At 35.6% G+C, this 26,188-nt stretch overlaps 1 protein-coding gene across 1 annotated transcript; it reads right to left on the reverse strand.

Annotated features, from left to right (window-relative positions):
- Nucleotides 1–80: 80 nt before the first annotated feature.
- Akt (AKT serine/threonine protein kinase) lies at nt 81–24,901 on the reverse strand. Its single transcript, XM_028186804.2, has 9 exons — nt 23,609–24,901; nt 19,966–20,101; nt 12,483–12,680; nt 10,844–11,098; nt 9,321–9,424; nt 8,327–8,426; nt 7,262–7,426; nt 6,388–6,543; nt 81–5,035 (listed from the first exon to the last, which is right to left on the reverse strand). The coding sequence occupies exons 1-9, from the start codon at nt 23,899–23,901 to the stop codon at nt 4,961–4,963; spliced, it is 1,482 nt and encodes a 493-aa protein (XP_028042605.1). The 5' UTR covers nt 23,902–24,901; the 3' UTR covers nt 81–4,960.
- Nucleotides 24,902–26,188: the final 1,287 nt, after the last annotated feature.

The following is a 26,188-nucleotide window of genomic DNA, read 5'->3' on the forward strand; positions in this document are numbered from 1 at the left end:
GGTCAGCGCCATCTCTGTACAGAGGGAGCAGTTTCCTGAAATTCCTAGGCTAAGGTAATTTTGCTAAATAAAACACAAAATCATTTTAATCCTAACTTTAATATATACAAAAAGAAATACATAATATAAAGGAGCGAATACACTAGATGAACTCTTGCGACTAACCACTTAAATACGAAAACGAATCGAATCTGTCCATCCAAAATCCATTTAGCAATAATCATTTTTGTATTATACAGCAATCATTATTAAAATGAAGAGAACTCAGGCTGTATGGGTCGCTACTCCCGAGCCTGACTTTTTATGACAATTTAATTTGAAATTATACAAAATAACGCTTCAATATAGAATCATAACGAGTAATTCAATCATTATGAACGCTTTGTCCAAGCGAAGTTAACGGCCTTTGAGTAGAAAATGATATAAAAATGAAATGAAATAAAAATTATTGGAAATATTAATTCAATATTACAGATTATGATTCTTATCATATTGCTGTTTCTTACTATCTGTAAGACCATTTTCAAACCAATATTTTTTTTCATTGTTAAGACAAAACCGTTTATATTAAACTGTTCTTTAAAAACAGGCGGAATAACTCACGAATAAAGATGATTTAAAACATTGATCATATTTGTTTCAAATTCGACCAACTTTTTAATAAAACTTAAATTTCATAAAGTATCACGCGCAATCAATAAAAAATTCGAATACATATTATGTAATAATCCTGATTAAAATTTCGACGATTAAAAAAGTAGGATTTATTCCGCCGTTGCAAATAAAAAAAAATTAAAATAAAATAAAGACACCCTAAAGCTTACATTTTAGTAACTGAAAACCGCGATAAGCTGGTCACACTTCGACACTAACCCAGTCTATTATTAAAAGACAAAACGTCGTTCGAAACTCATAGCTGCGAACGTTCTAGAACGAATGAACAAAAACTTGTAGATAAAACCACTAATATTCAAAATTATACGCACATTGTCAACGAAACGAGCTTCGATTACGAGATTTAAACCAATCAGCCTAAGGTCGATTATTCAATCGAAATTTTTATTACAGTTATCTGAAGGATTTTTAAACGAACATTCGCGGTATAGAGTGGACAATCAGTGTTGTCAATTCAAAGAAAAAAAAATCGTCAATGTTGCAAACAGTGGGCCAATAGGACACAGTGGCTGAAACTCTTTTAAATGAGACTTAGGTTTGCAAATGTTTTTGTCTATTCGACTTCAGTGTTCATTGCAAGTTTCTTATGTTACAATGTGCAAATTATTATTCCAGCGATACATTTTCATTTATTATTCGTTAATTCGATTTTCTGTACACGTTCACGGTGCAGTGTTTTAGTGGAACGTTCGCAGATATGAGGAAAAACAACTTACCAAACGACGTATTTAAAATAATAAAAGTACATTTATAAATATGTAAAAAAAAATACCATCCACGCCTCGTTAAAAAACACCATGTTTATCATTTCTTTTTTTGTTTGTTTACAAACCAACAAATCGTTCGTATTCGACGCGGCGATTATTATTGATGCGTAATGATTACATACCTTAAATAAGACTATTAAAAAAAAAACAAAAAAAAACTACTTCTTACACGGCGATGTGCGATGACAACTTTAAGGAATCAATTATTGGACTTTTTGGCCATGAGGCGACCGAAGAAGTCTTACCGTTTCTGTTTTGGTTAATTTAATAACTTTTATCCGGTTTAAATGCGCAATGTGTGTGTGGGAAAATAAAACAAAAAATCGCTATACGTGACTTCTTGAATTCTTCAAAGTCAAATTCTTACTCAATTCCAACCATGTTACTAGAACTTCGTTCAATCCGGTCTTTCACTCTCTTTTCTTAAACTAAAGTAGTAAACAAAAATTCGGCCAAAGGACTATAATGCAAGTCAAAGGATTAGTTTAAAAAAAAAATGTAAATAAATTACGTATACTCTGGCAACACAATAAAATCGACCAATGTTACCTGTTCTACAAAACGTTCCCTCATTCAACTTACGTCAGCTACGGTTCCGTTGATCGACTCGTGGTACGACTGAGGAGTTACCCTCACGTTACATTTAATCGAAGAAATGATTTCTGAAATATCAGTGTTCATTCGCCGCTAGTACTTTTCTCAATGCTTATCTTCCCTAGTAAATTATATCGTATGACACTGCCTATTTTTCTACTCGATTTTATATTAATTTTTTTATTTATTTTCTGGCAACACCTGGTTTAACTTGAACAATCGCAAGTGTATTAGGCATAGATGTAAGTATAATAATTTTATAACTTTTCCCTGATATCTTCAAGTGGACCAAAAATGAGCCAAAAAGAAATCCTTTACTTAGTTCGTCTTATTGGCGAGTTCTTTTTATTCCTTAAACTACTTCTCCCTATTGTTTCTAAGCCTATTAACATAATCCGTTTTCATTTTCCCCTAAACCTACACATTTTACTATCCATAAACATTTACGATAATATTAATATATATTTATTAACAATAAATAATTGCATGCATTTATGGATTTATTTCGTGAATTCCTTGAAACATTATGTATTTTTTTTGCAGTGATCAGCAATTAAATATTATACAGTATTTGTTTATCGTTAAATGATATCATCGCACTTTCTAAAATACATATTATATAATATATATATACATATATATTTGAATTACAATATGTGTAAGGATCGCTCGATACGATCTTATACATTATTTCTATTATATACCGCTATATCGAACTTTAATAAAATGCTTACAAATTATGTACAAAATGTGATTAACGTCTTAAGAATACAATTGCTTCAATGATTAGTTTTTTTTTATGTAACATTTTTTTTTTTTTTGGGTCAAAAACGTTCTTAGCAACAAGGGTAATTGTAATTTCATTTAAACTTTTTCAAGATATGGAGAAATAATTTTAATTACAATCCTCATTTTCGATGGACTTCAATCGACTGAAAGCTTTTCGATTATTTTAATTTCAATATTCTCGAAGACTTGCCTAGTGCAAGTTTAGTTTATTTGTATTTTAAAATAGCATAGTTATGGGCATCAAATAACGCTGTTTTTATTTTAGCTAATTGATAAATACTCGTGCACATTCGTAATCTGTATCAGATCGCACATTGACGGTCGATTGTATTGTAATATAACGAGAATTGAAAGACTATTTGGTTTAACGCATTTCGCTTAACACGCGACAATTATCTTTGTAATTAAAGGTGCGTTTTATTTGGTATTACCATCAAAAGTTCGATGTTTTTAATTGAACTTCAATTAAGTTTACTCCATTCATATATCTCAAAAAGTTTTTTTCTGTAATGACATTTTTTCCAAACTTTAAATTTTAGCTGGCTCTCCTGTAAAGTTGCAAAAATGTGGCTTAAACCAAATATCATTTCACCCCTCGATACGGTTTCTATAGAACTTCACAATAGCAGAAGTTTTCTCAAAAACAATTTCGTTTCAATCTTCACCCAAAATCGAAATATAAATAATCATATTTCCAAATTGAGTTTATTATTATCACTCTATAATAGCGCGTTTCGTTCTTGGTAATTAATTATAACAATATAAAATTTAACTTGTTCTGTCTGTCTGTTTTTATTTGATTTTTTTTATTGAGGATACATGATTAAGCTTTTTTAATTCATAATAGTACAGTTTGGGAACACGCCGCTAATGATTTGGGCACACGATGATTCACCGCCTTATCGCATACTTTGTAACCGATTTCGTATTAAAGGAAGTATGAAATTCGAGCCAATATTAATTTATCATTATTTCTTTTGGATGTTCGAAATTAAAGGTGCTACGTGTTTTCCGTTTGTTTAATGATGTGATAAACAAAAATCAAATAATATTTTTTTTATAGGTACGGAACAAAATGAGCGTTCTGCTATTGAGAATACGGTGCATTTTATTATGTTACATTACACAAAACTGTTCCTTCGATAACGTCGACTCCTAAGTATTCCAAATGACACATGCGTGTTAGTATAACGATATTATTGTTTTAAATTAATACGAATTACTAAAGTTGTTATTTTTTCTAAACGTTTACAAAGCGATCTTATAGAGAGAAGGTTCAACTGACTATAGTATCAGATTATTACATTTGGGTGTACAGATAAATTCATGTTGCTTCATAATCTTCGATACATTCCTGTGATCAGTAAAATAAACGAGATGATTTTTATTTTAGGGTTTTTACATTTTTAGTGCTCTAGTTCTGGTGCTGGAGAATGATGTTAAGCGGATGAGAGGAACAAATCAACTGAATCAACTGAAACAGTAATGCCATTCATTTTAGAACAGAATTAATGATTCGTCTATATTATATGTATTTGTGTATGTATTTATTTATGTTCAGTGAACATGTTACATATAAAAATAATAATTTGATTGTAATTTCAATACGTAATTATGGTCAATATACTATTTCGAATAGTTACAATGTACATTAATGACGACGGTATGGTAACTTACAAAAACCAAATGTCTATCGATTTCTTTTTCCTCGAATTAACATCATTCTCGTAATCGTCATTATGAAGGCTCACGATGCGTAACCGTAATATTATCGATAACTTGCTATCGTCAATATGGCTTAAAAGATTTTACGACAGTTGAATAAATCGATTTTTAATGTAATTAATATACTTCTCGATTATTTGCTGCGTTTTCAGATAGTAGTAAGCTTTCCTTTCACATATTACTTGATTTTCACAGTTTTGTTGTTTTTAATCGTAATGGTGATTTTAGTTGTCAATATTCCATAAAATGTGACTTCCAAACTCCGTTCTAAGCGAATATGGCATACGTCAAAAAGTCGATATATTTATCGATAGTTAAGATTTACTTTATCGATATTATTACGGCACTGTAAATTCTGTCGATATTACGTGTGACGTCGGCTCGGTGTGTGTGTGTGTGTGTGGAGGGGGCTAGTGCCGTTTGTCGGTCAGCGCGGAGTGATGCGACATGTGGGAGAGGGCTGAATGCGCTGATGAACATATATCCTGAAATCACGAACAACATAATATATTATACTATGTTCACTGAATGTAGACCAACAAATACATTTATAGTTCATGTATATTCTATCTATACTAATATATAAATCTACAGTGGTTTTTACGGATGTTCCGTTATAACTACTGAACCGTGCATCCGATTGACTTGAAACTTGGCATCCATGTAGAAAATACAGGTACTTAATGGATAGGCTAATATTTATATGAGTATTGGACTCCCTACATCAGTTGCGGGCGCGTTAATGATGAGAATCTTTGTGGGGGTGAGAAATAATAATGTTAATTTTAAATGCCCAGCGAAGCGGACGGGTACAGCTAGTATTAAATATAGCTAGTTGTCGCCGAGTGGCCGAAGTTCGACCATAATTAATTGGAAACTATAAGTTGAACACTATTAAGGTTTCATAATCACAAATTTCACCAATTTTTAATTTTACACTATAGACAAATAATACTATGGACAAACAATATTAATCTATTCTCGATTGGACCACAGACTAACAATAAATAAAAGGGTATAAATGCGTTTGTGTTTTGACGGTAGAAGCAAGCTGGTGTGCATTTCAAGATACTGTAATATTTATGTTAAAAACTTTACTAAAAAATTAACTGAACCACTATCGGCAGTGGAGAATATGCTTAATGCAGTTCAATAGTTTTGATTCAATAAATTCTATTATCTTTAAATATTGGTGATTGTGTGATTCATTTTATTTTGTCTATTTAGTGTTTCTTCAAGTTTAAACGCTTAATAACGGTGATTTATTAATTGTTTGGTATCTGTGAAAAGGCACAAATGTGGGAAAATCAAACAAAGCTGTTGAACGTAACTTCTTGGAATCCTCCAAAAAGTCTCAATAAATGACTACCATTTTACTGAGATTATATTTCATACTATATCATCTCATATCATTTCATAATATCATTTTCCATTTAAAAAAAAGTTTTCATTAAAATTAAAATAAGACTTGACCTAAAGGTCTTAGTTACTGTTGGGACTTCCTTTTCCTTATTCCTTCCTCAATACCCTATCCACGCCATCTGTTGAAACTATAATAAAAACTACGCGTGTATAAACGGCGCGAAGAGTGTATAAAAAAAAACTAAAACATGGTGCCAGTGCAAAAACAATAAAATTGTGATTTATTGATCAATCAGCACATATAACTCTCGCCAGTGCGAAAATTGAATAGTGCAACGAATTACGTAGTGAGTTCTAAAACTTATCCTTTTCTCAGTCCCAAAGATATCTAAATTCAAAAGAGTTACCAGGTCAAAAAATCCCTTAAAAAAAAAGTCCCAAGTGGGTCGCAGGTCCGGAGTGTCCGGGTACTGACCTGATAGGAGAACTGCGGGAAGCTCTCCTCCTGTATAAAGGCGAGGCTGTTCTCATTCTCGGGCGGCGTGAGCTCGACGCTCTCCCCGGTGAACTCAGAGTCGAAGTACCGGGTGTCGATGTCGGATTCCACTTGAGGCTTGAACGGGGGCGGGATCTGACAAACAGACACAAATTGTTATATCTCGACATTTTATTACTTTTTTTTATGGCTTAGATGGGTGGACGAGCTCACAGCCCACCTGGTGTTAAGTGGTTACTGGAGCCCATAGATATCTACAACGTAAATGCGCCACCCACCTTGAGATATAAGTTTTAAGGTCTCAGTATAGCTACAACAGCTGCCCCACCCTTCAACCGAAACGCATTACTGCTTCACGGCAGAAATAGGCGGGATGGTCGTACCTACCCGCGCAGACTATTACGACCAGTAATACTGTACACTAAAAGCTACTATAAATAATCTTCCGACACATTATCGTCATAATAAAAACGTGAGTACAAACCGATATTTTTGAATTGCTTCAACTATAATTGATCTAACTGTAGTCTTAGGTTACGAAGTCCTTACTGCTGGTAGGACTTCTTGTGAGTCCGCGCGGATAGGTACCACCGCCCCGCCTATTTCTGCCATAAAGCAGTAATGCGTTTCGATTTGAAGGGTTGTAACTATACTATATATATATTCGGTTTGTAGCCGTTGTAACTATACTGAGACCTTAGAACTTATATCCCAAAGTGGGTGGCGCATATACGTTGTGGATGTCTATGCGCTCCAGTGACCACTTAACACCAGGTGGGCTGTAAGCTCGTCCACCCATCTAAGCAATAAATAAATAAAAAGTAATTGCGGGGTGTATCCACATTAAGTCTACCTTCTTGGCGACGAGGTCGTTCCAGTTGATCGACGCGAAGAAGGGGTGGTTCATGATCTCGTGCGCGTCGTCCGGCCCGGCGCCCAGCCGCGCGCGAGGGTCCTTGGTCAGCAGCCCGTCCAGCAGCGAGCGACACGCGGCCGACACGCTGCGGGGGAACCGGACCTGCGACGCACGGTGGGTCACTGTCTGCCTCAGCTCTAAAACTTGGGGGGGGGGGACAACCCGCCAGCAGCGTTCATTGGTGGTCAGGGGCGTATTATAAAATCCTATTTTTTAAACCACCAACTTGCCAATTTCTGCCGCAAAGCCATCACGCATACCATTATACAAGACTATTGAGATTTCAACCTAACGTCTCTTGGCAGGTGCCAGCGCTCACGTAATATATGGGCTCCGGTGAGTACATTACACGGGAAGCGCATTCGCCAAATAAACGATAAGAAAAACAAAACAATTATTCATTATAATATAATATATTATATTTATGAAAAGAGAGAAATACTTTTTTTCTTATTTCCCTACCTATGCTGATAGCCTTGAAAGGCTATTTCAGCTTCACTTTGACATGTAGGTGAGCTTACGGAGCTTAAGCCGGAGGGTTGCTAACACTGAATCTACCACCGCATCGAAAACGCGACCCACTGAGAAGATCCTACGAGAAACTCGGGGCTGTATCTATGGGTTAATTTACTCGGCGAGCCCTTCGTCGCAAGCGACGGGTTCGGCGAGAACAGTGACCTGTGCTTGAGGTACCAAATAGCACCGTTAATGGATCGGGAGAATCCGTAATGACGTGCTTAGGGCGACGTCGACTGTTTACTATTCAGTTCACATGATCGGGTATGGCATAAATACAACAAGACGTGAATTTTAGTGGTGTGGGAGGACCAGCGACGAGACTGCGGGTATATTGAAGATATTCGTTAAGTCTTTAATACATTGTATTTAGGACTACCCGCACTCGGCGCGAGTAATCTCCCGCGCCGAGGCTCGCGTGCGGTCCCCCTGCCCCCACTATCCCCACGCTCGCCCCCCGCCGTGTGCACCGTAAGGGGGACAGACCTCCTCGTTGATGATGAGCCCGAACAGCACGTCGTGGTCCCGGTTGTAGAAGGGCAGCCGGCCGCACGCCATCTCGTACATCACTACACCGGTACCCCACCTGAGAATTCAACATTATATATATTATATCGACGCAACATTACTATTTAGTTAACTAAGATTAGTTAAAGTTAACTGTCCTTAGTATTGATGTAATTGGTTGACTATTATAAGTCATCTTGTAGCGGATGCCCCTAAACTTATATGTTGTTAAAGTGAAGGCGTTTAATTATTAACTAAGTATAACTAACTAAACACAGATAATAAAAATAATAATAAATCATACATGTCTTCATTTTTTATAGACAAATTGATTAAATTTTATCAATTTGGTTGGTTGGACAAATTGATTAAATTTTGTCAATTTATGCCAAAAAAAAACCTACTTTTAATTTTGTATGTGTCGCTTACATTGAATGCTTTTCAATGAGATTATATTTTTAAAATCGCGTTCATTAGACATGTTAATGGAGACAATAAAATTGTATCCTCCTCGAACTCCGGCGGGAGGACGCAGGGGGACGCGCGCACGTCCGGTGCATTCGTATCGACGCACCGGTGTTCGAATCCCGCAGGAGGGTACCAATTTGTATAATGAAAAAGGTACTTCAGAAATCTCCACAATTGACTTCCACGGTGAAGGAATAACATCGTGTAATAAAAATCAAACCAGCAAAATTATAATTTGTGTAATTACTAGTGGTAGGACCTCTTGTGAGTCCGCGTGGGTAGGTACCACCGCCCTGCTTATTTCTGCCGTGAAGCAGTAATGCGTTTCGGTTTGAAGGGCGGGCTAGGCGTTGTAACTTTACTGAGACCTTAGAACTAATATCTCAAGGTGGGTGGCGAATTTACGTTGTAGATGTCTATGGGCTCCGCTAACCACTTAACACCAGGTGGGCTGTGAGCTCGTCCACCCATCTAAGCGATAAAAATAAATTAGTTAGCAACTAACCAATCTACGGCGGGACCATAATCGGAGTCCTCTATGACCTCAGGGGCGAGGTACTCGGGGGTGCCACAGAACGTCTTGGTCGTGCGTCCATACGTTATATTCACCTGGACAAAAAGTTAAAATTCAGTCGAACAAATACAGTAGCGGGCCGCATGCAAAAATTACAGTGTCCTGAAATTTAAAAAAAAAAAAGGGGTTATAGTCTCAAGTGCGTGTTTGGTTTATAAAAAAAAGTGTGTGTGTGTGTGTGTGTGTGTGCAAGCCACACACGGTAGAAGTGAAACTTATATATAAGGTACAGATATAGATATACTGACTATCCCACTACACAGGAGCATACATATGGACAATGTTTAGTAGACGATAGTGGGGATGCTACGAAGAGGAGACCGAGAACGTCTAATGTGTTATATCTCATTCTCTCGCTGAATCCTATACATTTATGTGTTTGTGTCTCTATGGACTTATTTTTTCGTTTCATCGAGTTTAAAATCACGTTTCTAACGAAGTTTCACTTCAATAAAAAACACTTGAAAACCGATTGCAACGCCACCTACCATGTGACTTTAAGCCATTCAATTCAAACACACAATATCGGCATAACCCACAATTGGTGGTCGGTATACACGTTTGGCTGGGACGAGAAGTAATTCTAAGCACATAGCTGCTAATCGAAGAGCGTGGGGTGTGTTTACAAATATATAAATTAATAAAAAAAATCGAACACATAAAATTTGTGTGGGTCTGAATACGCCGCCTATTTATACCGTGATGCATTCCAATTTTAAGGATGACACAATTGTCGTGTCACGTGATGTCTATGGACTCTTATCATCAGTTGACGCCAGGCGAGTCATGAGCTCGGCCATATATCCAATAAAATATATGGAATTTTACAGGCTTTCGGGAAGGTTTATTGCCGTTTCCCATTAGTAAGCCTCATCAGTCGATCTATTAATTCAGTGCTGTTACTAAAACAAGATGACATAACATTGTCGTTAGTGCGGTCCAGATTTTTCACACGTACTGTATCGGTCTCCACAGATAATCGCTATAATGACGTCACTAGTGTCCCTTCCGCCTAGGCCGAGTCAGCTGAGAAGCCAGTTCCACAGATAATCGCTAAAATGACGTCACTTGTTTCCCTTCCGCCTAGGCCGAGTCAGCTGAGAAGCGGTTTCCACAGATAATCGTTAAAATGACGTCACTAATGTCCCTCCCACCTAGGCCGAGTCAGCTGAGAAGCCGTTTCCACAGATAATCGTTAAAATGACGTCACTAATGTCCCTCCTACCTAGGCCGAGTCAGCTGAGAAGCCGGTTCCACAAATAATCGCTAAAATGAAGTCACTTGTTTCGCTCCCCGCTAGGCCCAGTCAGCTGAGAAGTCGTTTCCACAGATAATCGCTAAAATGACGTCACTAATGCCCCTCCCACCTAGGCCGAGTCAGCTGAGAAGCCGGTTCCACAGATAATCGCTAAAATGACGTCACCTGTTTCCCTCGGCTGAAAAGCCGCACATACCTTGCACAATCCGAAGTCGGCAATCTTGATGTGTCCGTCTTTGTCTAGCAGCAAATTCTCGAGTTTCAGATCCCGATATATAATGCCCTCGGAGTGGAGGTACCCGAGAGCAGATACTATCTCAGCTCCGTAGAACCTGGTGCGGTCCTCGGTGAACGAACGCTCGCGGGACAAATGAAAGAACAATTCACCGCCATTAGCGTATTCCATTACGAAGCAGACACGGTCTGCCGTTTGGAAGGAATAGCGGAGAGCCTGTTAAACGAAAATGAACCTTATTTAAATGGATGCAACGCAAGAAATTGCGATTAGTAGACAGCTACGGAACCATATCGTCTTTTCGCATTAAAAGTGTACAATTTCCAAAAATATTCCAAATTCAGTTAATATGCGGAATTATTTGGTATCACCAGTACTTTTCTCATTAATACTGTCTCAAGAGAGCGTAGTTTAGATTTAGTTTCTTTTTTTTTAGTTTAGCTATGTTTTGACTACTATTAACAAAATTAATAAATAATTTTATCTTACTTTAAAAGATAGAATATAATGTAACTGGTAAAAAAATTTGTTACAAAGATGATTAATATTAAAAATATCACATGTTAAACCTTTAAAACACTCCTGTAAAATTAGTACGTTTTGAGATTATACAGTTTTAATGCGAGAAGACGATATAATAATATATTTAGTGTCCCAACACTCTCTCAAAAACCACAATTCGAATTATGAACTGTCATTTTCTCAGACCGCTGTTTTGGGATTGAAATGAATTCGTTGCAGATTTGAACATCGATGATTCCCTTCGATTGTAATCTCATAAGTTAGGATTCGGCGTTGCGTACATTTTAAAAATAAACCATTTTTAATTAACTAATAATTAGATAAGCCTTATATCGAGTCGAGTTACTAAACTAGCTACGAAAAGAAAATCGATTATCCAATAGTGAGTGAAGTCTAAAGATGTCTTTGTCTATTTATATAATAACTAGCGGACCCGGCCACACGTTGCTGTGGCTGTGGCTTAGGTTTTTGTTTCTAAATAACTCGCGGCCGCCTATGCTAATACCAAAAATTGACAACGTAAGAACAATTGGATTTCACTGTATTGCGTTTACTACGAAATAAATTTCACTTATACTTTAGCCTCAGAAACACGTGGTGCTTATGCCATTAAATTGTAGCTTATGTGAAACGTTGGTATTTTTAGCACAGCGCCATCTATGAGATATTAAAGTCACAGTATAACAATTGTCTGTAAAAACTGATTTAAGGCGCCATCTGTTTTAGACTTATGAAACTTACAATTAATAACAAAAATCAACATAAGAAATCATTTTATTGTTAATTAATAAATATTGCGACCATTCATCGAAATAAAAACCATCCTATCTCTCAAGTTGGATCGAACTGCACATGGTGTGCGAATTTTATTATAATCGGTTAAGTGGTTTAGGAGTCCATTGAGGACAAACATTGTGACACGAGATTTATATATATTAAGATGAAAAAAAAGAACACGTTTTAGTCTACAATTAGTGGTATACTTCTTTGAAATTTAATACTTTCTTTACACCCTGTATGTGTTTTCATATACAGGGTGTTGTTTATTCATCGAACAGTTCGTGTAAATGATTATTACCGTCAAAAATGGATGCTTGGTCTTCTTGAGCACTCGGTTCTCGGTGATGGTGTGCGCGACCTCATCCTTCTGTATAATGAGGTGTTTCTTCAATATCTTCATAGCGTACAGCTTTCCCGTTCCCTTCTCACGGCTCAGAACCACCTTCCCAAACGTACCCTTGCCTAGCACCTTCACGAATTCGAATTTTTCTAAGGTCTGAAAGAAAAAAATGAAAAATGTATTTTTTACTCTCTTGGATCATTATCGTCTTCGTATGACCCGGGATCAATTCCGGGCGGAGTTTATCTATCTTCGCTTATGATATTTGACATTCAACTTCTGAATATCATCGGTCCATTTCCGGTCACCGTCCTCGTCGAACCCGTCGCTTACGACGAAGGGCTCCTCGACGAGCGAATTAACCCACAGACACAGCCCACTGAGTTTCTCGCCGGATCTTCTCAGTGGGTCGCGTTTCCGATCCAGTGGTAGATTCTGCGAAGCACTGCCCTTGCTAGGGTCAGTGTTAGCACCACTCAGAGTTTAGCCCCGTAAGCTCACCTACATGTTAGGGCGAAGCTGAAATAACCTCTCAAGGCTATCAGCATAGGTAGGAGGGAAAAAATCGGTCCATATGTATACATATATGCTTTACTCTCTTAATTTAATTAAATATAAGTTATTCAATGTCTATCTATATCATTATTTTTGCATTATAAGCCCTAGGTCGGTGATTATTAGTTATTTTTTGGAATAACACCGTATTTCAAAGCCCCGATTTTGTTTTTTAATTCAGTAAATCTATTAGAATACTTTAGGGACAGCCCATTTAGAATATCTAGTATATACGAACTCGAAACACATTCAGAATCTAAGTGTTTTTAATCAAGATAACATAATTACGAGGGTATATTTTGGCGAAAGTTTCAAACATTTTATTAATATGTTGTGGACACGACGTCCAAATTGATTGACGGTTAACACACTTCAATTAGTTTAATTGGTAAATAAATGATCGGGCAATCGAAACTGGTAGAACGATTGGGTAGAACGTGTGTATGTTTTTGTGTGTGTGTGTGTCACTGCCTACTTAGAGCCAAGAATACTTTATTGGACACAAATTTTGAAGTGCTCTTGGTCTAATTAATGATGCACACAGTATAATCATGTTAGCTGTGTATGAAATCAGAATAATTACGTCAGAGTTTTATTAAATGAACATCAGCCTTTGTCGCTCTCAAGCATTCTGTCAATTGAGTTCAATTTTAGGATAACATTCAACGCGTTACTGAAAACATTTAAAAAGTTAATCAACTTTTAAAAATAATATTAATTTATTGTTTTAAGATAATTTAAAGTATGACTTGAGAGCTAAGCTTTAATTTCAAAATTTAAAGTTTAATACGATTTTTTAATATAAATAATAATATAGCCAATAATACAAAAACTAACATTTGTGCGATCTAAATATGTACATTGGTTTATTTATGTATTTGCGTAACATAACTGATTGATTATGTTTGTTTTAGTGAATTTTACGCTTAAATCATAAGCGAGAGCGACTTCACAAATTAGTTGTGCATTATAGAATGCAATTCACATGGTATGTATTTAAATTTCAAAATATAATCTCTCTGATATATATATTTTTACTGCCCTTGTAAGCAGACAAGCATACGGCCCACCTGATGGTGAGTGGTTACCATCGCCCATGGACTTCAGCAATAACAGGGGCAGAGCCAAGCCGCTGCCTATAAATTGCAGATGCGGTTTTAATTACTTCTATGACTTGCGAAAAACAAATAAAATAGTACTGTCATTGATTTAACGTTGATTTCCAGCGAATACGAAAAATGGAATAGTTTTCGGTCGGAAATTATGTTATTATGAACAATAAAATTTTAAATCTTTCATTTTCATTTTTATTTTTCATTTTACTTAATTATCTCCGAAAAGTACTAACAATCCCTAAGTGATTATTTCCAGTGCACAGTTATTATATTGCATTTCAGTTTGAAGTTTATAAAAAAATTACATTACAATATAAATTCTACGTCCCAATGAGTTTTTTTTTATTATGATTACTACAAGATGTAATGCAGTTACTACAAGAGAGTAGAAGGTGAATTCCGATTCTGCGGTTACTTTTACTAACTTTACTAACATTTCCGTGACAAACTCAAATATACAACCTTTAAGTAGACAACAAGTCTAAGTTCTTTTTCTCTTAAAATCCATTGTCAATATCAAAAACGCTTATCGCTCGTCACTCAGCCCGTCAGAATACAGACAAAACCATTATAGTCGACAAAATATGGAATGTCCGATTTCGTAAGAGCCGCCGACGAAACGATACAAACAATCTGAGTCATCGCTAAGTGGCTCAACAGCCAACGTACGAATTCGTCATTGTGAAGCATCGATCGATCTAAACTTACACACTACGTTGAAACCGCGACTCCGTTTTCACGGAATATTTTCTAATATCAATAGACGAATTCAGAAACATTGCAAACGAAGTGTTAAAAAATTAAATACGAGAGGTAAGCGCGTGTCAAAAACACGAGATGGGTTCCGTATTCAGGATAAACGTTCGCGGTTACAGACCAAAACTGAATACCTACTTGATTTTATCAAATTTTATTGTCAATTACGTCCAACAAAACAAATTGCAGAAGTAAATAACTACTCAATATTTCCCTTTCAAATCAAACTGAATTACGATCTCTTTATGAGGTTTCCCACACAATATAGCTGAACTGTTATGAGAAAGTATGCGTGTGTCCCTACACATACTTTTATAAACTATGTAGTGGCATCCCTATTTATGTTTTTGTGAAATTCAATCACTATTGTGTAACGATTGAATTGATAATTATTAATTGCACCACATTCCAAATTTCATTTGTACATGATGAATATTGCTAATAATCTACTAATAAAATAATCGCGTCTAACGTGGCGAAATTACTGAGGTTCCGTTTTTTTTTTAATTCTTTGCTACAGAACCTTATATGAGTCGTCTATTATCAAAGGTGGCAATCTGTGCATTTGGACAAAAAAAAAATTATTGATATGTCAATACAGATTGATTTGAATATAATCGTCTCCTTCAAAGAATACGCTTCAAAACCTGCATTAATAAAGGTTAATACTTAACCTGTTATTTATCTAAGACGTCGTTCAGAAGAGTTTTGTGACTGCCAATGGAATACAAAGTCAATAATTCGTTTTTCTGATTTACCAATAATTGTCCAAAAGTCACATTGCCGGCTTTGATAATAGTCGACTCATATGACGAATTATATTAAAACAAATATAACCACTTGTTTAACGGGGATTTTTTTAATAACCTCTCGGATATTATCTCTCCTTATTTATGAAAATGCCGTGAGTACATTTGTGGTTGAAGGTTGACTCAACTGTCACTGGAAACAAGACAATTGAATTTCAGTGATTTAAATTCTCCCTCTCTTTTCCTACCCCACTCCAAGGTCGCAAGATTTTTGCTGATGATTTTGTTTTCTATCTAGTGGTTAGAGACTCTGGAGATATCATGGCGAATGCTGCTGACCTTGAAAACGTCATCAGAGTCTACTTCGTTTAAAATGATTTATTCGTTCGTTCTGAGCACCTTACAAATCTTAAATCTACAATCATTTTTCTAAGTACGATTAGAAATATTCGATTGAATAACATTCTACGTAAGCGCATTACTAAAATTTTACGAAATTAATCTGTTTTCGCAAGATTATTATTAAATATTGTAACCGAGCGATAAAATATATTCCCGGAATGATGTATGACATGTTTGTTTTTGTACACGTAAGCGTGATATGTTTCTTTGCACGTATTTTTTTGGACGATGAAATAAACACTTTACTTTTATCACTTATTTTTAACTTAATGCACAAATAAATAATAATAGTACAGGGACGGACTTAATGCCTAAGGCGTTCTCCACTTACTTTACTTTACTGGTGGTAGGACCACTTGTGAGTCCGCGCGGGTAGGTACCACCACCCCGCCTATTTCTGCCGTGAAGCAGTAATGCGTTTCGGTTTGAACGATGGGGCAGCCGTTGTAACTATACTTGAGACCTTAGAACTTATACCTCAAGGTGGGAGGCCCATTTACGTTGTAGATGTCTATGGGCTCCGGTTACTACTTAACACCAGTTGGGCTGTGAGCTCGTCCACCCACCTAAGCAATAAATAAATAAATAAACTACCAGTAATTCCAAGGGAAAAAACATATATGCATATATAAAACATAACACAGCATACGTATACTTAACATCGCCGCATATATTATAATCACCATATAAGTTAACACTAAAACCCATTTGTTACCAAGCACAGCATCACACAAACAAACACGTGTACCTATTGTGTACCTACATATGTTTTGGTTAATTATAACGAACACTAGGTTTCCGCCCGCGACTTCTCTCGCGTGATTTCCGCTCTCTCTTAACATTAGTTCCGCGTTAGCCATATAAGCATACACAGTTTTCTTGACATCACCCTCATAGTTTACTAATTTTTTACAAATATTTTTAAATGATACACAGAAACCTTTCCCTTTTATTGCACTTTCTAATTAGTATGCCATAAAAAAAACTCGATGGCGTGATTTATAAGAGTTAAGCGGGGAAAGATACAGGCGGACAGCGATTTTTTTCTTCTATTTAGAGATTGGCATTTCAATGAACTTGACTGATTAACATAATGTTTATTTGTGTTATTCGTCTGCGACATTTTGTACAATGTCTACAGTTTGTGTGTGTGTGTGTGTGTGTTTTTTTATAAGTGTGTTCGCTTTTTTTTATCACACTATATTGACTGATAGGTATTTGTCTACTGCTTAGACGGATGAACAGGTTCACTTTCCGGAGTTAAGTGGTTACTCAGTAGAAAGTAGCCCATAGACATCGACAACGTAAATGCTGTCAGCCAGCTTAAGATCAGTTCTTTCAAGCCTCTTGTTTTTTTTACAGTACAACGGCCCCTTCAAACCGAAACGCATTACTGCTTCACAGCAGAAACAGGCAGGGTGGTGATGTCTTATACACATAAGAAACAAGAAGTACACCAAGAACTACAAGCTAAATACTAATATATAAATCTACAGTGGTTTTTACGGATGTTCCGTTATAACTACTGAACCATGCATCCGATTGACTGAAACATAATATCCATGTACTTAATGGATAGGCTAATATTTATGAGTGTTGGACTCCCTACACCAGTTGCGGGGGAATTAATGATGAGAATCTTTGTGTGGGTGAGAAATAATAACGTTAATTTTAAATGCCCAGCGAAGCGGACGGGTACAGCTAGTCTTTAATAAAGATACCAACACCGATGTGGAATCGAACCCTGTATGCGTAATACGATAAGATCACTAACCACCGATCCAAATGATCGAACGTTCAATAGACAGACGCGTCGGCATGGTGAACACGAAAAAACAATTTCAGAGAACCAGTTCAAGAACATTCCAGAAAATGTCTGCTTAGCAATCCGACTTCACGCTGAATGAATCACTTGACGTTTTCATATTACCAATACCCGAATATTTTGCACTACCCAGAAACCAGAGCAAACTGTAACCGACGAATTGCCAACATTTGAAATTACAAAGAAGCATTAAATTCAATCTAGTAATCTTAATAAAACGGTGGCTTATTATTACCTAGCAGCTAATGTTACGAGTTCCGCCTTCACTTTATGAGGATGAATTTAAATAAATAAAGGATATACTAAATTAATGAAAAAAACTTTATTTTATGTATAAAAGATAAACGGTTAATATCTTTCCTTAGATGATTCTTGTACACCAGTGATAGTTGTCTGGAGGACATCGCTCTTAGCGGTAAGACCGTCTATTGTACTATTTGTCTTAATGTTTCGCACTTGTTTTGATTTTATATTGGTATACAATAAATACTATTATGCTCGACTCTAAAAGGTATAAGATTAAGCTGTACAAGTATTTTTAATAAACCTTAGATGGGTGGACGAGCTCACAGTTCACCTGGTGTTAGATGGTTACTGGACCCGTAGACATCTACAACATAAAGGCGCCACCCACCTTGAGATATAAGTTCTAAGGTCTCAGTGTAGTTACAACGGCTGCCCCACCCTTCAAACCGAAACGCATTACTGCTTCACGGCAGAAATAGGCAGGGTGGTTGTACCTACCCGTGCGGTCTCACAATGATTGACAAACAACAACAAAATGTTTGTTTTATTTACGTTTATTTGCTGATACGCTGACACAGTGAATGTAGTAAGCAAATACATTCAAAATAAACACGTACCCACTTAAATAACGCACGTATGAAATTGTCCTTGAACACATTAGTTGTATGTACGTTGAGCGATGTAAACAACCATGGTGAAAACAAGTTCAAAGGACTCCCCGGGCTCAAAGTACGCGAGTGCAGTGCCCTCGGAGCCCGCAATAGAGTCCTTTTTACATGTACGACGCACGATTCCGAGAATCCGAGACGTGACGCATGCCGTGCATTTTCCTTCTAACAAAAATACACGAATGCATACCTACCGCGATTTTGTTATGTTCTTATGTATACGACCCGTTTCTGCTTGGAATCGTACTAATCTTTAAAGGTCACGAATTCCGACTTTTTGGGGTTCAGCCGTCAAATAATAAACACAAAACCTACATATATAAATTGTGACGAATCCATCGGTTCGTATTTCAGGGTCAATTTACTCCGTGCTATGTGTGTATGAAATAAGGAAACACTTGAGATAAGTAGGTTTATATGTATAGTATATATCTCGACCTACAAAAGGGCATAGGAAATGTATACGAAAAAAGGGGACCTACAGGGGCATAGCTGTTCGTTTAAGGCCCTAAATTCCATCCCTTGGTCCTCTCCCAACATCTACGGACCATCTATCCCACTTACCCGAGTGCCCCCTAAGTCTGGGGACCGAGTAGGGGGTTCGGCCCCCGGCGGGAAAAAATAAAAAGACAAGAGTCATAACACGTAACTCAGGGATTAAAAACTACACAAACCAGTAGAGCACCGCTATTTGTCAGATTCTAGTCATAAAAATTAAATGCCATCAATAAGTTTACAGAAAGAAGTCGGGAAACTAAAAAACTTATATTGGAATTAGAACTTCAAAAAAGTCATCTTACAATGGTTATGATCAACTTATTATTATATGTTGAGCAGAGAGCAGAAGATGCCAGGTATTTTCGATAACATTTTTGAGTACATAAAATAGGTCACGGGCCATCTGATACTGATTGGGTTACCGGAACCATCAGGTCAACTTTATACTTGCAATTTAACGGCTATTTGATCCTTCTAACCGGAACTTGTGGAAGTATTTCGTAAACAAATACTAATATTCGAATATATGTATCGATGAGTACACTAGACATCTCACCAATTGCACTCCATTTATTCTAATGTTGAACAAGTTCTGCATGTAATTCTGGATTCGAATGGTGTACTCACGATGCGGCGGGGGTCACGGAAGCTGGTGCCGAGCTGTGCCATGTCGCGATCGTCAGCATCGGACATCGATGCTGAACTGGGCCCTCCGGTGCTCAGTTGCGAGGCAACTTCTCGGATGGCCTTCACCCATTCTTCTCTGGAGATAATAAAGTTAACATTAATCAGTATATTGTCTTTTCGCATTAAAAGTGTAAAATTTCCAAAAATATACGAAATTGAGTTAATATACGGAATCACTTGGTATTACCAGTATTTTTCGTATAAATACTGTCAAAAGAGCGTAGTATTAATTTTTGTTTTTTTAGTTTACCTATGTTTTGACTACTATTAACAAAATTAATACATAACTTTATCTTACTTTAAAAGACAGATAGTGTAACTGGTAAAAAATAAAAAATTAATGTTGCAAAGATGATTATTATTAAAAACATTAAATGTTAAACTTTTAAAGCACTCTCCTGTAAAATTAGTCATTAGTAAATTAGTAAGAGAAGACGATATATGCTCTATTTGCATTGTTTTCTACTTATAAACAAACTTATTCCTGCGTCTATCAGTTCCATAAACCTATGGACGCCTACATATGATTGGTAACTCATAATAATAGTCTTCTGAATAAATCATGTTTCTTTTTTAGTTAACTTCCAAAGGAGGATAAAATTTTAGAGTCTGTATGTAGGTACAATTGTTTGACCACCTTAAGTCTTTTCATGGATATCAACATAGAATTATATTATTAATCATATTTTATTAATATAATGCCTCCAAAAAATTAAATAATAATATTTCATTTCCTCTGTAATTAAAATTAGAACTTCATACAACTTTAATTATTACAACACAAATAACTAAAAACTGAGAAATAAATGAAGTTAACTGCATTTAAATTACCAATTAAAAAGTAAAAAACAAGGTACTTTAGTGTTTAAATATAACTTCAATGATAGTGAAGGTATTGCAAAGATAAGAAAAGAAATAAACATTTTTGTGTGTAGTATAAAATTCCCCATCTGCAGGGCCTTTACAAGCATTGAATTTATATTATAATATATTAGATAATTTATATAGTTTATTTTTTTATATATTTAGTTGGTATTTTTAACACAATCAAGTTATTTCTTCCCTTAAATTATTTTATTTTATGAATTATTTAATTTAGTAGGGATTTAGTGCTTATAATAATCATTTTGATGGAGATGGTTCCAGTAACTGTTAATCAATCAAAAGGCTCTTGGTTGGTCTTCTGCAGCTGTAGTCTCTGAATCACATATATTTGAAGTCTTCTACCTTTTATTTTTATCAAATAAATTTCCCAATAAATTTATCCCATCAATGATATCATAAAATTCTATTAACAGCACCATTTTACACAGCAACAGTATAAATTTGGACCACCCGTACTGTATAATTTTATAGGAGATTTTCTTGGAATGATTGGATGGGTATGGCAAAGAGAGCTATGTCCCGAATGGACTGTGTATGGACGGACAGAAATATTTCGAGGAATACCAAGAAGCAGCTCATCACCTCGCTCATATTCTCCATTACTGTGCAGAGACTTGGCCTCTCTGAAAAGCTGACAATCCAGGAGAAAGTTATTAAAGGAGGGGGATTAGTTTATTCTGTGATAGTGATGATACCTCACCATAAGATAGGCTATATGCTAATCTGTATTAGTCGCAACCTTTAAAAGGTATAGGAGATATGAATCAGATTTTATGTATATAATTTATTCAAATAAAATACTTTCGGGATATTCATCCTTTGTTCATTTCAGACTCAAACATAACTGTAACATATAGGTAGGTGTATAATACAAAAACATTCTAAAATGAATCATAATATTTGACTTGTTGATTCCTATTCTAAATTCACAAAAACAATGTAATTATGTTACCATCATTGTAACAATGACATTCAAAGGTATGAAATCATAAACAAACACATTATAAGCAATAAAAGATTTCCGGATGTTTTTCAAGACACTATATTTAGAACTAAATTGTAGCCTTTTACTCTTACTTTACTTTTATTTTCATTTTTATAATGTGTTCCTTAAGAAATTTAAATAAATTGAGAACATATTATGATAATTCTCCTGAATAAATAATCAATTTAAAGCATACTTTTTTGTCTTCACAAAATAGCATCTTCCATAATCAATTATTTGGAATGCTATTTTCTTTGTTTATTTATAGAATATAAATTACTTCCTAATTTGCTGGTGGTTTACTCTTTAATGAATGCAATTAATTGGTCATTTATTTATATCAGAGAATGTTAATGATAATAGCACGTCTGAATATTTGTCTGCAGATGCAGGTCTTCAATTCTGGCCTACAAATAATCCTACTATTTCCGTTTTTCATTCCACAATAGTGTATTCAATTATATTCCTATCAAACTGCCTATTTCCTGTCAAACCAATACTATGCTAGTTTTAGGGCATTTTTTTATGTAGGTGCCTATTTCTGCAGCAAAACGTTCAGAAAAAGTCATAAGTTTACAGTAAGATTTGTTTTAGTAACTTAAATTTCAAGTTTTGCTCGAATTGCTATTTCAGATTTTAATAGCTTTCATGACTACAACTAATATTTTAAATGCAATTAATTATACACAAACATTAGTGATAAATATTAATAGGGAGGTCATATATTTTATTATGTACTTGTCAAATCTCTCAATGTACATGTATTGAAATGTTGATACAAAAATCCCTTTATTACAACTAATTTCCTTGCCAATTCATATATATATATACATATATATATATTTTTTTTTATTGCTTAGTTGGGTGGACGAGCTCACAGCCCACCTGGTGTTAAGTGGTTACTGTAGCTCATAGACATCTACAATGTAAATGCGCCACCCACCTTGAGATATAAGTTCTAAGGTCTCAAGTATAGTTACAACGGCTGCCCTACCCTTCAAGCCGAAACGCATTACTGCTTCATGGCAGAAATAGGTAGGGTGGTGGTACCTACCCGCGTGGACTCTCAAGAGGTCCTACCACCAGTGTAATTCTAAACTTTTCAATGGCTATTGTTTAACAGTGGTAATTATGAATTTATATTTTACTTTAACAGGCTATTCACAGTAATCTAATTTCAAATTTGGAATTATTAGCCCGCTCATGAGTAATCTCATAACCTTGACTGGTTGATTTTGTTTGCTTGTCTTCCGAAACATTTTGAGGGGTAATCAAGCCCTAGTAGATGATTACAATTATAGAAAGGTGCAACCTTCATACAACCTTGACCTACACAAATAATGAGTAGTTAGTAAACAACACTGAGAATCGAGTAAGTAGTTCTTTGTAAATGCACAATCCTCTGTATTTTTTACTGGTTTGTGACATTTGTAATTTACATTTAACTTTTTGTATTTGTTCTATGTTTAAAAATTTAAGATCAGTTCTGAGGTAATTTTTTTGTTGTCACATTTCGCTAAAAAAATAGCACATGTGGAATAAATATTTATTGTATTTTTAAACTATTAAGTCCACATCAGCAACAGGAGCAATGTCAAAACATAACAATGTTTCAGGATAATGTATTTACGTTTTGTTCTTGCATTTATTAAATTTAAGGATAATATATTTCCAATTATACGATTCAGTTTATAATTTTAAACATGTGCTTACCTTTCTTTTTCGTTGTCAACTGAGAAGTTCCTTTCAATAACAGTGGTCCACTGCAGGCCACGTATGGTAAAAGTGTAGGGGCGAGGTTTGTCCACAGCCATGATCTGGCAGTCGCGTACGGTGAACTTGTTGAGAGGGTCCCTGTAGTTGTTCCGCTCCGGCTGGGTCTTGAAGCCCACCAGGTCCCCCGTGTCGAACAATATGAAGTACCGATCTCGCCAATTCCGGATGTGTTCACCACGTTTCTGCAGCCATCCTTCCTTCACGATGATCCCGGGCGCCGCCATCGCCATGGCCCTCGCGCCTCGCCACTAGCTGTTTGATAACAAACTGCTGCCCGTGAGGCCCGCACGTTTGTTTGCTCCGTGCCGCCGCGCAATTTTCACCTATACTGGTTCGCACGCAGAGCACCAATATAAAACATTTTCTTGAATGCAAATCACTTAATGCGAAAAAATTTGGTTTTTCCTTGCAGAAAACATAAACGTAGGTAAGCGACGTTACGACGTAGGTACGTAGCCTCGCGGAATAGTGAGGTAATAAATGACGTAGCCTAGTCAAGAGTCAATGGACGAGTATTGACTTACGTATAAAGCGTGCGAAAGAAAAAGAGGTCCGACTGACGTGAATTGCCAAAACGACATTTTATGTTTAGTTGGTTAATAACCTATTTTGACAAATTAGTTCATTATGTTTACCGCTAGGGGGGTGCGCTCTGTTGTGCTTATGATTTTTTTTTATTTAATTTTTTTTATTTCACATTTACAGTAACATGATCTATATTTACAGCTTCATATAAAGCTAAAAAGGATGTTATTTTCAACACTTCTGCGACTTAAAGTTTTTCATAATTTTATTTACAGCTATCTCTTTAAATGAGAATTCAATGTAAAAGACCAAACACACACATTTAATAATGCTTCAAATTATTTTTAATAATATCGTATTAAAAAAAAAAAAAGACATTTCAGTCATATATTTGCAATATACAAATAATCCACAACGTAGTATTTATGAATTTTCAAATCAAATTCAACAGCTTATGAGAAACTTGATAGTATTTTTTTCTGATTTTTTCAATACTATTGAGCAAATAAATCCATCACCGACTTTAGTTTTACCAACCGGTTTACTATCGTGTGCACAAATTTGATGCGGGCACAAATAAGTCCCAGCTAAAGTACAAAAAAATAGGTACAAAAATAGGTAGGACAAGCATTAATCTTAATCTCGTACAAAAATAAATTGCTCAAATGTTGATAGTTTGATACTCCCTATATTGTATAATTTGCTTTACCAAAAGGACACTCATATATGTGGTGAGTCTTTAACAATTGCTCTCAAGCTTTGCCACAGACTAACAATCTAAACAACAGCACTGAATCGAAGTCTTTATAAAAAAAAATTAGCACATTAAAGATATTAGTTAAAGAGATAAACTTAGAGATAGGGTAGAAACTTTACTTCAAAAAGTTTCAATCCTATTTCACACTTCAAAGTTCAAAGGCGACGAAAACGGAAAACAAATTAATCATAGAATCGTGCAGCTGTCACTTTATAAATTTTTTGTGATCTACTTGAAAAAAATATCTTGGGCATACGCGGACTTTTTGGCGGGAACGCGAGGAGTGAAGTTGTGTGATTTGTTTTACTTTGTCTATTTAGTGTTTCTTCAGGTTTAAATGTGTAATAATGGTGGTTTATTAACTGTTTAATATCTGTGAAAGTGCACAAATGTGGGAAAATGAAATAAAGCCGCTGGACGTAACTTCCCGGGATCCTCCAAAAAGTCCACTGAAAAAATCTTAGTAAATGACCACCATTTTACTAAGATTGTATTTCATCCCATATCATCTCATTTCATTTCATTTAATTTCATCCCAGCTGATTAATGTCTCAAATTAATCATCCTCATTTCATTTAACTCCATAATATCATTTTTCATAAAAATATGAATATAAATTAAAATAAGACATGACTTAAAGGTCTCAGATACCAGGTCATAAAATCTCTTAAATAAATTGGGCATACGCGGGACTTTTTGGCGGGAACGCGTGGAGTGAAGTTGTTTTATTTTGTCTATTTAGTGTTTCTTTGGGTTTAAATGTGTAATAATGGTGGTTTATTAACTGTTTAATATCTGTGAAAGTGCACAAATATGGGAAAATGAAACAAAGCCGCTGGACGTAACTTCTTGGGATCCTCCAAAAAGTCCACTGAAAAAATCTTATTAAATGACCACCATTTCACTGAGATTATAATAATATTTCATCTCATATTAACTCATTTCATTTCATCCCAGTTGATTAATGTCTCAAATTAATCATCTTCATTTCATTTCACTCCATAATATCATTTTTCATAAAAATGTGCTTATAGATTAAAATAAGACATGACTTAAAGGTCTCAGTTTAGTTACCAGGTCATAAAATCCCTTAAAAAAAAAATTGGGCATACGTATGTATGTTCGAGTAACATCATAAGAGCGACCGGTTGGTGGTGTACCGTAAAATGGGGCGATTAGGGATTGAGAGGCGAATCGGGAAAAAACCGGGAAAATCTTACGACACTCAATATTAG

This window comes from Bombyx mandarina, chromosome 18, assembly GCF_030267445.1.
Source record: "Bombyx mandarina strain Sakado chromosome 18, ASM3026744v2".
In the NCBI taxonomy this organism is placed as follows: domain Eukaryota; kingdom Metazoa; phylum Arthropoda; class Insecta; order Lepidoptera; family Bombycidae; genus Bombyx; species Bombyx mandarina.

Coding starts and splice junctions, on each gene's coding strand:
- Akt (XM_028186804.2), bottom strand. CDS start 23,901: ATGGCGATGGCGGCGCCCGGGATCATCGTGAAGGAAGGATGGCTGCAG. Junction 20,102..23,608: donor GTTGACAACGAAAAAGAAAG/GTAAGCACATGT, acceptor TATTATCTCCAG/AGAAGAATGGGTGAAGGCCA. Junction 6,544..7,261: donor ACGACCTCGTCGCCAAGAAG/GTAGACTTAATG, acceptor TCTGTTTGTCAG/ATCCCGCCCCCGTTCAAGCC.